Genomic DNA, 15,657 nt, shown 5'->3' on the forward strand with positions numbered 1-15,657 from the left:
GGGGAGGGTCCAGGCCCCTCCCTGAGGTCTCTTCCTCTCTTGGGAGCTCAAACCAGGCAAGACACTTTGGGGAGCCCCAAGCCTGAGGAATTAAAGGAGGATTAGTAATAAATACTCTCAATGCCCACTAGGAACCCACTGGAAGCAGGGCACTGGGTTTTTAGTTTTTTGGTGCCACCCCATCTGCCCACCTTCTGGACAAAGGGACATACACGTTCCTGCATCTTTTCCCAGATACCTCAGGAGATTGTGTCTCACTGGCGGTAGCACGAGGTTGACCGTTTTGTTCTCTTGCCTGCTGTTTGGCACATACATATATACAGGGCTATTTTTAGTAGCTAGTGGTTTAATTAGAAACAGCCAGGAGAGGGGATGCACAAAAAAAGAATGGCCAGTTCCTGGGGTGGGGGGTGATATTGTTGTCTGTTATGGCATATCAGATAACTATTGCTGCATAACAGATCACCCCAAAATGTAGTGGTTTACAGCAGTACCATTTTATTTACTTAAATCCAGTGGGTCGGGAATTTGGGCAGGACTCAGGCAGGTGGTTCTTTCACTGGTCTTGCCTGGAATCTCCCACTCGCCTGCAGTCATCCGGTGGCTTGACCGGGGCTGGTTTGTTTATGACAGCCTTACCCATTTGTCTGGTGGTTGGCACTGGCTTTTTGGCTGGGCCACATATCTCCAACAGGGTAAACCTCTCCATGGTGGTCACATTCTAAGAGTGTGAAAGTGGAAGCCACAAGATCTCTTGAGGCCTGGGCTCGGAAGCCGCAGACATCACTTTCACTGCATTCTGTTAATCAAAGCAAGTCACAGGGCCAGCCCCGATGCAAGGGGTAGGGAAATGGACTCTACCTCATGATGGGAGGACTGGCAAGGTCACGTTGCAAAGGGCTATGTGTACAAGGACAGAGGAGGAATTATTGTGACTGTCTCAGCAAAAAACTTAACTGCACATGATATCTTGACTCAGCCCTCCAAAACAAAACAAAACAAAAAATGTTCCTCTCTCTTCCCCTTGCTTTGCTTCAACTTCCTTGGGAACTAGGCAGGGAAGGAGACAATGTGCCACCATCCCTACAGCACCGGAAGAGGAAACTGAGGCCCAGGCACAGAGGCAGCTTTCCTCAGAGCATCTGGTACCTTGGCTCTGGATGGGATGGTAGGACCAGCACCAGCTCTAGCCCTGTCCCAACTTGGGTCCAGGAGTTGCCCCCTGCCCTAGACAGACTCCTGGGGTTCTGCCACCTAAGGTTTTTCTGCCTTAGGAAGAGAGAGTTTAGTTTTCTCTGGAAGTCTGTTTGAGACTGCCTTCAGGAGGAGTCTTCCAACCTGGAATGTTTCCCCTCCCTCCTCTGCCTCAGACTGAGCTGGGAGGGGGGCCACTTTTTGTCTGGGATCGGGGCTTAGACTCCGGGGCCATTAGAGAATGTTGAGGAATTGGGGTAAGGTCAGATGAGGACCTCGGGCCAGAGGACCTCAGGTAACCTCTCTCCCCTCACTGGGACCACTGTACCCTCAGGTGCCCACACAGTATCTCCTGAGGGAGAGCCATCAATGAAAAAGGAGGGCTCAGTGTCTGGTGTTGTGTTAGACAAAGGTGGGATGGAAAAGCAGAGCCTTGTAACTAGTCCAGTGAAGCGACTCTGGGGGCAAATCACAAAAGCATTCAGGGTGGCAGTTATCTCAGCTGTAAAGTGGAATCCATTTTGTGCCACATGTAGTTTCCCCTGGGAGCTTTTCACTGAAGACTTTGGTTGGTTGCCAGATAGGGGCCTAATTCCCCTTCCTGCTCTGTTGAGGGGATGGAAGGATCCTCTTGGAGGAAGAAGGCTGAGGCAGTGTTCTGGCCCTCTGTGAAGAAGTCCCTGCCCCTCTAAGGGCCTGTTGTTGTCACCGTCAGGACACGCCACCTTTGAGTTGGGAGCCACCTGGATCCATGGCTCCCATGGGAATCCCATCTATCATCTAGCAGAAGCCAATGGCCTTCTGGAAGAGACAACTGATGGGGAGCGCAGCGTGGGCCGTATCAGCCTCTACTCCAAGAATGGCGTGGCCTGCTACCTCACCAACCGTGGCCACAGGATCCCCAAGGACGTGGTTGAGGAATTCAGTGATTTATACAACGAGGTGAGGTGTTAGCAGGGCAGCTGGACCCTTGGGTGTGGGAGGCGGGGAGCACGCCGGCAGTGTGGGGGGAGTTGAGTGCCTGCTGGGGTCTTCTATGATCCTGGTTATGTCTTTGCACACTCTCTGGGCCCTGTATTTGGAAAAGCAGGACAGTTTGAGGACAGGATGAAGGTGAGGGGTGGAGAAGTACGAGGTAAGAAGTCACTGATACAGATGATTACATATGTCTTCAGAAAAGCCTTAAGCACCTTTTATTAGATTTATTACTGGGTACTTGGGTAGTGATTGTTGTTGTTGTTGCTTTTGGATACTCTTTTAAGTTGTAATTTTTTTAAACTTTATTTTCTGGGGCACCTGGGTGGCTCAGACGGTTAAGTGTCCAGCTTCAGCTCAGGCCGTGCTCTCACGGTTCATCAGTTTGAGCCCCACAGTACGGAGCCTGCTTGGGACTCTCTCTGCCCTTGCCCCACTCGCACTCTTTCTCTCTTTTAAAATAAATAAATAAACTTAAAAAAACAAAAAACAAAAAACAAAAAAACCCTTTATTTTCAATTTTTTCCCAATGTATAGAACTATAACTGATTATATTACATGTTGATTTTAGCTATCTTGATGAAGTATTATTTTAATGCTAATATTATATCTATTAACATTATTTTAATTTATATTCTAATAATGTTTTAGAATTTTATGTATATAATACTATACCAAAACATGAGAATTTTTTCTTTCTATTAACATATTATTTTAATTTATATTCTAATAGTATTTTAGAATTTTATGTATATAATACTATACCAAAACACGAGAATTTTTTCCTTCTATTAAGATATTATTTTAATTTATATTCTAATAATATTTTAGAATTTTATGTATATAATACTATACCAAAAAATGAGAATTTTTTCTTTCTTTCTAATCCTCACACCAGCATTGTGCAGTAGAACTTTCTGCAATAATGGAGATGTTTTAGACCTGCACTGTCCAGTAGGGTAATTGCTAGCTACATGTGACTTTTGAGCTCTTGAAATGTAGCTAGTAAAACTGAGGAGCTAATTAACTTAATTTTAAATTGCCACAAATGTCTAGTGGCTACTGTATTGGACAGCACAGCCTAAGACCACTTATTTCTTTTCTTGCTGTATTGCACTGGATAGCATCTCCAGTACAGTACTGGATAGAAGTGGCAATGACACGCATCCTTGTCTTGTTCAGGTTTTTAAAACTGTTCATGGAGGTGCCTGGGTGGCTCAGTCGGTTAAGCATCCGACTTTCCCTCAGGTCATGGTTTATGAGTTTAAGCCCCATATTGGGTAAGCTTGAGCCCTGCCACAGGTGAGCTTGAGCCTTGCCTCAGGATTCTCTCTCTCTCTCTGCCCCTCGCTCACTTGTGTACTCTCTATCTCTCTCAAAAAAAAAAAAATGTTCATATTTTTAGTATCTTTCAGTGGTGCTGCGAACTGCACTTAACAAGCAAGGTAGCACGTAGGTCTTGCCTTCTGATTGCTTGTCATTTGTAGTATAATGACCCTTCACTCCGGGTCAGTAAGTTGGCCAAAAAGCACCTATTGTACATCTTCTGGCTCTTGGGTATGGAAAAGGAGAAGTGACTCTTGCTTTGGGGATGGTCCTTGTTCAGTGGAGGGCAGGCATGCTGTGACTTATATGTGTACACCCACAAGGTATGTTATATGCAATCTCATGGTACTGTATGTTCTTACTCATGTGCTAGGAGACTGAATTGTTAGCGAGCGGATAAGAACTAGTATTCTTCAAAGTAGACCTTCCTGGTCTACTGGGAATTAGTCACGTCCTGAAATCCAGGTTATTGTGAGTGCTTTCAGCATGGATGCCTCTTGAGAATGACTTTTCAGGGTCCATGACTTACTTATTCTCTTATATAAACTTAAAAGTAGATCATCATCAGTTTCCGCTTGTGGGTTTGACTTTTGAAACGAAGAGTGTGACTTGTGGAGAGTAGCATGGATAAAATGGGTTATCAGTCTGAGGGGTGATGCTTCGGGTTGGCAGGAGAAGGTGTTAACCCTGAGGAAAGTGATCGATTTATTTGTGTGTGGTTCCTAACCAAAGCTGGAGGCCATTCTGAAGAGATATGCTCTAAGCATATGAAGCCCTGCCGGAGGGTGACTTCACAATAAATCTTCAGCCTCCCTCCAGAGGTGACTTCGAAGGGCTACTCATTTCAGTCTGTTACATTTGTTAACAAATAAGTGAATTCGTGCACTCGTGTCATATAGAGCTTAGTCCCTAGAGCAAGACTACCTTGATTCAAATATTAGTTCTATTAATTAGCTGTGTAGCCTTGAGCAAGTTGTTGGGGGCTCTCTGAGTCTTAACTTTCCTCACCTGTAAAACAGACATAGTTAAACCCACTTCAGAATGTCACGGGGATTAAATGAGATCCTGATGAAAAGTGCTCAATGAGAATTGGGGTGAATATTATTAACTGTTTACAGGCCTGTGCCATTTCCCTTGGTCACATTGGGAAGATGTAATTTAATCCAGGACAGAAGACTGTACCCATAGGACAACCCCGTGTGCAGGTCAGGCTGTCCCAGTTGGTGGTGGACACAAAGAATCGTGTTTAGGTGGACTAAATGTATCTGTCCTCAGCTGTACATTCCGGCCTTTGGTCGACATAAGCTAAAGACTGGCTACCATGTTGCTTATCACTCAAGGAAGAAAACCCAGGGAGGAGGAGGCACACTGAAAGCCTGACTCCTTGGCAGTGGTACTGGGTGAGGAATTTGCTGAGGACTCCGGTTAAGGCCAAACGCCCAGCATCGTGTGACTGTAGGGAGGAAAAGTGAACAAGTTAACTCATCTTCTTCTTTAGACTGTATACTACAGAGACATGTTTAATTCATGTTTCTATCTCATGTGGAGGCTTTTCCCCGAGTGGAATGGTAGGGGATGGGTAATGTCACCTTCCTTTCTCTACCCTGCAGCCTCAGGGCCTCTACCAGGGCTGGATTATTTACAGGGCAGACATGATTCCCGTGAACGTGTGCTGACCGAATTCAGACTCGCTTTAGGAAGGGAACCACACCACTAATTGGCACCGGCCATAGATGTTTGGCTAAGGAGCCCACCTGTTGCCAGTGTCCTGGGAGGGAGAGGGCGTGTGCTCATGCTCACAGCCCTTCAGTGATGCCAGGGTCCAGAGTCCTTGACATGACTCTTAGTCATTCATGCCCCACCCCTGACTGCCTTTCCAAAATCATATCTTGTAACTTTCTCTTTCCTCGCTGCCCTCTTCAGCAAGACTGAGTCGCTTACATTCTCTCTCCCCGCCCTCATTTTTGAGTATGCTGTTCCTTCTTCCTGAAATACTTTTCCTCTGTCTCTCACTGCCAACTGTCCAAGGTCATCTGTGTTGATCTCAAAACCTGAGGGTTATTTTCTGTCACAGCGCATCCTGTAGAAACAGCCCAGTTATGAGATCTCCCCAGTTTGAGTGAAGGCAGGGGCTCAGGGCTGTGTCCGTCGTCCTCACCGTTACAATCTGTGTTTGGCACGGCCCTGTAAAAGTTTGTTGAGTGAATGTTGGGACTCAGACCTTGCCCTCTGGGGATGCCATGACTGGCCCAGGACTGGCTTAGTTTCTTCAGGGAGATCTGCCCAGTGTTTGGTGGGAGTTACGTGCCTGGCAGGCCCGGGACGTAATAGGACCCTGCTCTAAGGGACTGTTTGTTGCTTTCTGTTGATAAGGTATGGTTTGGAGTTCTTGCCAAAATATGCCTGTGAAATGTATTTTCATTCCTTGGGACCCTGGAGCCTCCCTCCCCACCACATGCCCTGCCCCAACATGGTCATCTTGCTTAAATATGTCTGGGTTCTGCAGTAAAGGGGCACTTTGTGTGGACCTGAGCAGGGCCAGGGAGGGGCTCCCGGGAGGTCAGGTTTCAAGGCTCCTCCTGCTCCCTCTCCCCCAAACACTGACCAGGCAGCAGTTCCAGACTGCCCTCCTGGGAGAGGGTGAAGCAGATATGCTTGGGCAGGAGTGGCAGGGAGAGGGTTTGGGCATTTGGTTCTTGGAAAAGTGAAAGGTGTGCAGACCCAGGTTCTGCAGTGGGTGGTCTGCTAGGGCACATAGCGCCCTTGAGGGGGCGGTTCCTTTCCCACCAGGCACCAAACGTTTTACTTTGTTTTCAGCAAGGGCCCTGCAGGAGAGCCTCCAGGGCTCCGTCCCTCCTTCGTAGACCCACGGGGCCTTAGATGGTCATCTGGAAGCAAGTAAGCTGGCTGGCTGTCCAGGACAGCTTGCCAGCCCTGAACCTTGGCCCTGTTGGTGTAGCCTGAGCGCAGCACGGAGTGCCACACTGATTCACCAAGGATGAGGAGCCATGAGCTCAGCATGTCCGGGAGCATCGGGAACATGGGGACTTTTGAGCTGGGGTCCTTTGGTCTGAGATGGAGGGAGGTGCGAAGAGAGGTGTGTTTTCAGTCTCCTGGGGTTTCTCTGGCAGGTCTATAACTTGACCCAGGAGTTCTTCCGGCATGGTAAACCAGTCAATGCTGAGAGTCAGAACAGCGTGGGGGTGTTCACCCGGGAGGAGGTGCGCAACCGCATTAGGGATGACCCTGATGACCCTGAGGCCACCAAGTGCCTGAAACTCGCCATGATCCAGCAGTACCTGAAGGTATCCTTGTCCTCTCAGAACTTTGTTGAATACAGATGCCAGAGGGAAGAAGACGGATCCTGGGGCATCTGGGTCCGAGGAGGGCGGGGCTGCTCTGAGGTCCCGTTCTGACCCCTGCCTGGCCCTGGTGGTCACCCGGCTCCTCTCTGGCTCTTCCCGCAGGTGGAGAGCTGTGAGAGTAGCTCGCACAGCATGGACGATGTGTCCCTGAGTGCCTTTGGGGAGTGGACCGAGATCCCCGGGGCCCACCATATCATCCCTTCGGGCTTCATTCGGGTTGTGGAGCTGCTGGCCGAGGGCATCCCCGCCCACGTCATCCAGCTGGGGAAACCCGTCCGTTGTGTGCACTGGGACCAGGCCTCGGCCCGCCCCCGGGGCCCTGAGATTGAGCCCCGGGGCGAGGGTGACCACAACCTTGACGCCGGGGAGGGCGGCCAGGGGGGAGAGGAGCCCCGGGGGGATGGGCGGGATGAGGACGAGCAGTGGCCGGTGCTGGTGGAGTGTGAGGACTGCGAGGTGATCCCGGCGGACCACGTGATCGTGACCGTGTCGCTGGGCGTGCTCAAGAGGCAGTACACCAGCTTCTTCCGGCCGGGCCTGCCCACCGAGAAGGTGGCCGCCATCCACCGCCTGGGCATCGGCACCACCGACAAGATCTTTCTGGAATTCGAGGAGCCCTTCTGGGGCCCCGAGTGCAACAGCATACAGTTTGTGTGGGAGGATGAGGCGGAGAGCGGCACCCTCACCTACCCGCCGGAGCTCTGGTACCGCAAGATCTGCGGCTTCGATGTCCTCTACCCGCCCGAGCGCTACGGCCACGTGCTGAGCGGCTGGATCTGTGGCGAGGAGGCCCTCGTCATGGAGAAGTGCGACGACGAGGCGGTGGCCGAGATCTGCACGGAGATGCTGCGGCAGTTCACAGGTGTGTCCCCGCGCCGCCGCCCCCTCCCGGTCCTTTGCCACCCTCTGCATCTTCTGCGCCTGCGGTGGCTCTTCCGCATCCCCAGATGGTGCAGCTGAGGGGCGTGCCCACTGGGAGAGCACCCCTCCCCCCCCTCCGCACGCGCTTTGGAACTTGAAACCCTGAAAACCGTGGGTGCTGTGTTTCTTCTAAGGGCTGATGGTAAAAACTCAGGTATCACCCCCAAACCTCCGGTCGCCCATTTCCTACCCATACTGCCCCGCTGTGAGATGCATTTGTGTGTCACTGTCAGATCCTTTGAGTTGAACATTTTTCGTATAGGAAATCGAGGGACCCAGAGAGATGAGCTGTTTTGCTGGGCGGTCCGCAGGGAGGCACTGAAAGGCCAACAGCTAGAGCCCCCAGCCTCTCCACCCCTCTTCCTGCGTCCCCCTGCCTGCTGGCGGGGGCTGGCCTTGCAGCCAGGGAGGTGGAGTGCCAGTTGTCCGCTCAGGGGTGTCCTCTGTGTGCAGCCATTTATCATCTTCCTTCCCCTCGGCTCTTGCGACTTCCCAACAGGGAACCCCAACATTCCAAAACCTCGGCGAATCCTGCGCTCGGCCTGGGGCAGCAACCCCTACTTCCGAGGCTCCTATTCGTACACGCAGGTGGGATCTAGTGGGGCAGATGTGGAGAAGCTGGCCAAGCCCCTGCCATACACCGAGAGCTCCAAGTTGGCGGTGAGCGGGGTGCAGGGTGAGGAGGTCCTGGGGGGTGGCGGGGGGCGGGGGCAGGGGTTTTGTGTGTGGGTTTGGTTGGGGGGGGGGGAGGGGGAGGGTGGTGTTCCGCCGAGGAGTGACGACAAGCTGAGGCAGACGGTGTAGCTCCTGTGATGAAGGAGATGATGAAGGAGAAAGCAAGGTCACGTGCACTTCACATCTGGAAGAAAAAATGGAATCAAACAGATATTAAAAGCTTTCTTGAGGTTGTAAAAGCTGAGCCTTTTCATGTTATGCTCTAGCCATTTGTTACATTTAGTTGAAATTAATTATGATTTAAATGAATAGATTTAAAGATTTAGCTCCTTGGTTGCACTGGCCACATTTCAAGTTTGATAGCCACGTGAGGCTAGTGGCTGTTGGATTGTGTAGCTATAGAGCATTTCTAGCACCATGGAAAGTTCTGTTGGACAGCGCTGATTCAGTAGAAGTAAGTTTCCCCAATATGTTTTATTTACTTTTCCCCCCTAATATGTTTCAGAAAATAAAATTGAGAGTACTGGCCCTCCCCTAAATTATATCAACTATATAATAAATAATAGAGAAAAATAATAAATCTGAGGAAAAAAATTGTATATATTTCTGTTTTTATAAAGCGGACTTCAAGTTTCCCCCATCAAGCAGACACATACAAAAAAAAAAAAATGTTAAAACCCAGCAGAATTATATTTAAAACAATTCTTTGGTGTAATTGGTGAAGAAGATTTCCAGCGTGTGTTGGGCATGCCTGGTTGTGCTCAGCAGGAGAGAGGAAAAGGCCCTTAGATGCTATAGCCATCCTCCTGAAAAGCATACCTTCTCTTGTCACCTTCATCAAGTTAGGACTAGTGCATCCAGCAAAAAGCAAAACAACATGAAAGTAACTGGGGCCTAAAGCAGACAGAGTTTGCTTCTATCACACAGAGACACAAAGGGAGATCCAGAGGTAGGTATCAGGACCCAGTACCATTGGCACCTGGCTCCGTCTTCAAGGCCACTTTGTGGTTCTAGAGGGCTGTGAGGCTGCCACTCTCAGGGCAGACAAGGCAAAAGAGAGGAACCCCTGGGGCTGAGTCAGTGCTTCTAAACCACAGTGCACTTGAAGCTGATTGGCCAGAACTTAGTCACATGCCTGTAGCAGCTGCGAAAGAGGTTGGGATGCGTCATTTTTATTCTGGATGGCAATGAATCCAGTTAAAAATCAGGGCTTTGTTACCGAGGAGAAAGAGCAGAATGGATGTGGGAGTAGGCAGCTCGCCTACTTCTGCCACGATAAGCCTCCCCCCACCCCTCTGCGGCTTAACGACCTCTGTGGGCTCCTTGTTGGTGGGTTAAAGCTTGCACTTCTCAGAGTGAGTGGTCTGCGGACCAGCAGCATCAGCATCATGTGGGAGTGTGTTAGAAATGCAGACTCTCAGTGCGCCCCAGACCTGTTGAATTAAAACCTACATTTTACCGGGATCCCCAGTTGGTGCCTTTGCACATTCAGTTTGAGACACAGTGGGATAGAGTCCAAACTGAAGTTTGGAATGCAAGCACTTGTAGTTTGCCTGGACCCTACCTACACAGCTTGCTTTCTCGAGGGGGAGCCCCGGCTGTACCAAAATTCTCACTGTCCCTTGCTTTGGTGCATTTTTGCCCTCATTTTCCCTTCTTCTTGAAATGTCTTTTGCCTGTTTGTTTACCTAGCATCTTCTGAGAAGCAGCCCAAAGGTCCTGTCCTCTGGGAAGCTTTGTGCAATCCCCTTACAGGGGGCCTCTTTTCTGGGCTCTCAGCACCTTGCCCAAACACCCATCAAGTCACACATGACGCCGTTTAGTAATTGGGTTTCGTGTCTGGCTTCCCCACCAGCAAGGAAGCTCCTCAAAGCAGCAGCCCGGTCACCTTTTATCTTCCAAGTGCTCAGAACAGTCCCTGGACCCTAATAGGGGCTCCATAAAGGTTTGTTAAATTACCGCCTAACTTTATTGAGTGCTTATGTTCTTCCAGGTTCTAAGTGCTTTAGATACATTATTTCAATTAATCCCTACAACCACCATCAGAAGTAGGTGGTATAAACCCATTTTGCAGATGAGAAAATCAAGCCTTAGGAAGGTTAAACCATTTGTCCTGAGTTCACTAGTAAGAGGCACAATGAGCCTCTGAGACTGCAGATCTGGGACTCCTAGCAGCCTCAGAGCAGAAAGAACTGAGACCTGGATGTCTGGGGAAGAAGCAGGGGAAGGTGGCCAGGTGGGATGGGCAACTCCTCATCCCGTGGAAGCAGCGATACCTGCATCTCAGGTGCCTGCTCTCTGACTTGTAGTATGGATGGGGGGGTTCCTGGGGCAGACAGGTAGCCTCCTAGCCTTTCTTGCTCTTCCCCCCTCACTTCCCCATCCCCTGGCCCAGCCCATGCAGGTGCTGTTCTCGGGTGAGGCCACTCACCGCAAGTACTACTCCACCACCCATGGTGCTCTGCTCTCTGGCCAGCGCGAGGCTGCCCGTCTCATCGAGATGTACCAGGACCTCTTCCAGCAGGGGACCTGAGGGCCCTCTTCACTCCTGAGCGTGTTCCTTAAAGAGCCACTAACTCGTGACTGCCAGCCCTGCCCTTTGCTGCCGTGTGCTCCTAATTTCCTAATCCACTGTAGAATGGATTTGTACCTTTCGTAGAGCTAGACACCCTGACTGGCTTCAGATCTGGTCCTGTAGCTTTTCCTTTTCTCTGTGCCGGGTGGTGACCAGGGTGGGGCCCGTTGATTTACCTCTGTGCTCTGACCTCTGACCTCTGACCTCCCTGTGCCTCCCCTCCCCTCCTGCCTTGTTATTGTAAGTGCCTTCAATACTTTGCATTTTGGGATAATAAAAGAGGCTTGCCCTTCCCGTACCCCTCAGCTCGTCTCTTCCATTTACCTCAGCCTCTTATGTGTGTGTCTGTAGTTTTTGTTAGCATATCCTCTTTGAATGAGGGGATGGTGGGAGGGCTGTGGCCTGGCTGTGCCCCCAGAAGGTAGGGTGCCTGCCTTACTGGAAGGGGTCTCCCCTCACCTCAATCTGTTTGTGGTTGTTTGCCTTGCTGCCGGCGAGACCCCTCAGGGATAAGGGCTCCTCACTACTCAGCTCAGCTCCTTCAGGATGGGCCTGTGTCTGCCCACCGGCCCTTTGCTGGACTACTCAGAGCCCTACTGGGTGGCATGGCCACATGGAGCGAAGGTGAGTTCCATGGGAGGGGACATCTGTTGTGGCTCCATGCCAACCTCAGATGCATTAATTATCAGTCAGTGTCGCCTGGCTGTGGGGCCCTAGGTCTGACCTTTGGGGTGGCTGCTGTTGACTTCTGGGAAGGTGGATAGGGTGGCCACTTTTTTTTGGTGATATACCTAAGTATTTCTCACCTGCTGTATTCCAAGGGCCTATCACTTACGGGGGGCAGAGGGGGGGCGAGTAGTCTTTTCTGCTATTTTTTTACACACACATTGCATATACATACAGTCACTTGCACACGTGTGCACACACGCATACACTCACCTGTGTGCACACACAGTACATCCACACATCCACACACCTACATAAACTCACTCCCACACAGATACAGCACCCCACACCCTTACAGCTACACACAACTACGTTGACATACACATGCACAGAACCTTAAAGAACAGTTAGTCATTTTATTACTACAGATTTGACTCCAGACTGCTAATGATGGAGTTTGAATTGTATAGACTTGGGGGGTTTGGGTGGTGGAGGAAATTGTGAAAATCCAGGTTCGGCACCCCGCCCCCCGCCCCGGCCTAACTCTTTGTGCACTTAGGTTGGGCTCCCTTCTCACAGGTTGAAGGCACTGCCCCTAACAGGACTCTACATCCTGTCCCCTGTTTCCTTGGGTTATGATGGAGATGTCTAACACGTAGACACGCCTACACACATGCCTACCTGCACCTCCCGACACACCCTCCCTGCATGCACACCCGCCATGCCCACACAGCTAACAGGTGTCCTTGCTTCACCAAGGTTGGTCCCCCCTGGAGTTTAGGTCAGGGGTTCATGATCGCCTGCCACATAGCTTAAAAGATTGTAACTGTATAAAAATTATAGGAGGAGCTAAAGATGTGGTTCAAGCTCAAAGTCATGAAAGGATCTGTGGAGACCCCTCCCTCCACACCTGCCCCCAGTACCACTGTTGCTCCCCACACCCCACGTGATTAGTGCCTTGTGTGTCCATTTCTAGATATGTCAATATGAAGATGGGCCCTGCTCTCTCCTTTTTACACAAAAGTGACCAAGTATTCATCCTGTCCTGCATTTTGCTTGTTTTAGTCAACATAATGTATCTTGGAGATCATCCCATAACAACACTTAAACAGACCATGTAAATTTGGACCTTGCTTTGGTCCAGGGGTGTATCTCCCTCCTGGCCCAGAGTTGCTTTGCAAGAAGCATCCTCTGTTAACTTGGCCTTGGGAGGCAGTGATCCAGTGTGCACCCTCCCCGTGTCCTGGATTTTCCCCACTAACTGTGGTGGGATGAGTAGAAGTGGCCTGTCACATAAGTATGGGGGAAGAAAGTAATAGGTCGATTCTGAGGCTCACTGGCAGGGGAATTTTAAAGGACTCTATGAGGGTCAGAGCGCTATAAATGTTTATTCTATGATTGCACGCTGGGGAGCTTCAGGTGTGGGTAGAGGGGAGGGAGGGAATAGTCACTTAGAGCTGGCCACCTGCCAGGCAAGGTGCTAGTTGTTAATGCTGGGTGCACAGGTCTCTTAATTTGATATGGATGCCAACTCAGGCTTGGGAGGGCAGTTTATCCCCATGGGGAGACAAGTCTTACAAGAGTTAAGTAATGGCACCCAAGGTCATGGAGGTCTGACTCCACATTGCAGGCTCATTCTATTTATTGAACCATGTAAAGAAGAGGCTGGTGCCACCAAAAAAAAAAAAAAAAAAAAAAAAAAGGAAAAGGAAAGAAACCTGAGGCCATTGCTGGAGAGAGTGGAAATGGGCAAACCACACTGGGAAACTCTGTGGCAGATTCTACTAAAACTGGCATGTGCCCACCCAAGGGATAAGAATGCATATGCCCACCAAACTTATGTACCAGAATGTTCATAGTGACATAGTTTGTAATAGCTAAAAACTGGAAGAGGCTAGATGTCCATCCATAGTAAAGCAGGCGAACCGTATTACCTCCATACAATGGAATACTACGTACCAATAGAAAAACACAAGTTGATATTTGCAACATTGATTAATTTCAAAGACATTATGTTGACTGAAAGTAGCCAGTCACAAGGCTATATGCTGTATGGTTTTTTTCTGGGAAGTTGAGGAACCTATAAAACTATCGTGTTAGATATGAGGGGACAGAGCAGTGCCTGGGAGGGAGTAAGGGGTGCTTTCTGGTTACAGAACTATTCCATATTTTGACCTGGGTGGTGGTTGCATGGGTGTATACGTTCGTAAAAATGCACTGGGTTACACACTGAGGGTTTATGCACTTTTCTGTGTGTGTGATATAACTCAATTTATGAAGTTTAAAAAAGAGTCTGAGGACATCCTTCCCTCCACCCTTCCATCCAAAAATATACGGTTGTGTTGACCCAACAAATTTCCTCCTTGCAACAGGGATGACATCCTGAGAGCAGATAAAGGGAGGAAGGACCTACTTATGTCCCTCTGGCTGCCTGGTGATAAGGACTGGCCTTGTGTTTACTAGTATGTCACCATTTATCAGACTTCTTGCCTATGTCCCCTCATCTAGGCACCTGCAGCCATGTGAGGGAGGTGGGGACTGTTTCACAGCAGGGGAAATTGAGGTTCCCAGGACAGTGTGGGATTGTGCAAGGCCATGCAGCTTGCAGGGGATGCCATCTGAGGGGGAAGGGAACAGCCCTGGGGGAAAGGTGGGGACAGGTATGGGAGCGGTGGCCCTGGAGAGTTTGCCAGAGCCTTCCAGGGTGCTGCCTCCCTATCAAACAATCATTTAATGTGGGTAGCATTTATGATTGGCAGCTTCAAAAACAGATTTGAGGCAGGGGTGCCTGGGCGGTTCAGTCGGTTAAGCGTCCGACTTCAGTTCAGGTCATGATCTCATGGTTCACGAGTTCGAGTGCCGCGTCGGGTTCTGCGCTGACAGCTCAGAGCCTGGAGCCTGCTTTGAATTTTGTGTCTCTCCATGTCTCTGCCCCTCCCCAGCTCATAATCTGTCTCTCTCAAAAATAAGTAAAACATTAAATACACATATTTGAGGCAGATAAATGCAAGGGCCATTCAGAAGCAAGACAGATTAGATGTACCAGGAACACGGGATGAATTCCTTGCTGTGACTAAGTCTCTGAAGCAGCCTTGGCCTTGATTGAAACTCAAAGGACTCTATCAGGGGTGGCAAATGTGGCATGCTCAGGCCAACACCCACGTCAACGCCTGCCGTACATTTCCTGTCACCTAGAGAAGGTCACTTGAGAGGAAATTTCTTTCTGGCCATAGGATTCTAGTAGGATAGTTGCATGGTGTTTTGTGCTGTGGGCATCAGTGACCTCATGAGCAAGGCTTTCAGTTGTGGCCATGTGGAAGCCTCAGAATTGTTTCTTCAAGGGGCCTGGGGTACTTGGCAAGTACCGTGCCTCTCCACCTTTGCTGCTATGGGACAGGTTAACAGCTCCTACTTCGTGGGAGCCACTTGGAATGTCTGCACAGTGTACAAAGGTAGGAGAGAAGCATCTCTGATTTGAGTTTCCCTGCATTGACTTACTTGGGCCTGTTGAGACGAGCCCAAGGGTAAGCCCAAGGTGCAGAACGAGGTGGGCTGCTGGTTCAGTTCTAGAGAACCGCCTGCCTAATTAATGGTCTGCCAAACATAATGGTAGAGTTACACGAGGCCGTGTTTTCTCATAATGACTGGCTGTGCCGTTTGTTGAGGCTGCTCTTGATTTGGGCAGGGTAATCTAATCTCAACAGAACGGAAGACTCGTGGCCCTAAGGTGGCATCCAGGACATCTGAGCTGATGGTAGGCATTTAATGTAAGAAAGGAAGGGGTTGCTTCATACTGTTTAACTGGAGATGCGGATACAAAATCTGCTCTCGCCTTTCATGATTTTGGCAGTGGTTGTTGGACGCTGATTTTGCAGGTGTGTTCAAAACCTGGCTTTCTGTTAGGGGATGCAAAATGTCAGGCATGTTTTATTTCTTTTTTTTTTTTTTTAATGTTTATTT

At 49.7% G+C, this 15,657-nt stretch overlaps 1 protein-coding gene across 5 annotated transcripts in view; it reads left to right on the top strand.

Moving 5' to 3' along the window:
* SMOX (spermine oxidase) overlaps positions 1-15,657 on the top strand; it is a 49,038-nt gene that overhangs the window by 26,960 nt on the left and 6,421 nt on the right. For 2 of the 5 annotated variants that reach the window (XM_042980855.1, XM_042980856.1), the window contains exons 3-8: positions 1,910-2,136; positions 6,627-6,800; positions 6,963-7,722; positions 8,281-8,441; positions 10,312-10,401; positions 10,852-11,336. In XM_042980855.1, the coding sequence (XP_042836789.1) occupies positions 1,910-2,136; positions 6,627-6,800; positions 6,963-7,722; positions 8,281-8,441; positions 10,312-10,401; positions 10,852-10,989 (1,550 nt within the window). In that variant the 3' untranslated portion in view covers positions 10,990-11,336. Of the gene's footprint in view, positions 1-1,909; positions 2,137-6,626; positions 6,801-6,962; positions 7,723-8,280; positions 8,442-10,311; positions 10,402-10,851; positions 11,337-15,657 lie in introns of those variants that run through there. The other 3 variants (XM_042980858.1, XM_042980857.1, XM_042980859.1) reach the window with 3 other exon arrangements.

The sequence above is a fragment of the Panthera tigris genome, chromosome A3 (assembly GCF_018350195.1).
Source record: "Panthera tigris isolate Pti1 chromosome A3, P.tigris_Pti1_mat1.1, whole genome shotgun sequence".
NCBI lineage: Eukaryota > Metazoa > Chordata > Mammalia > Carnivora > Felidae > Panthera > Panthera tigris.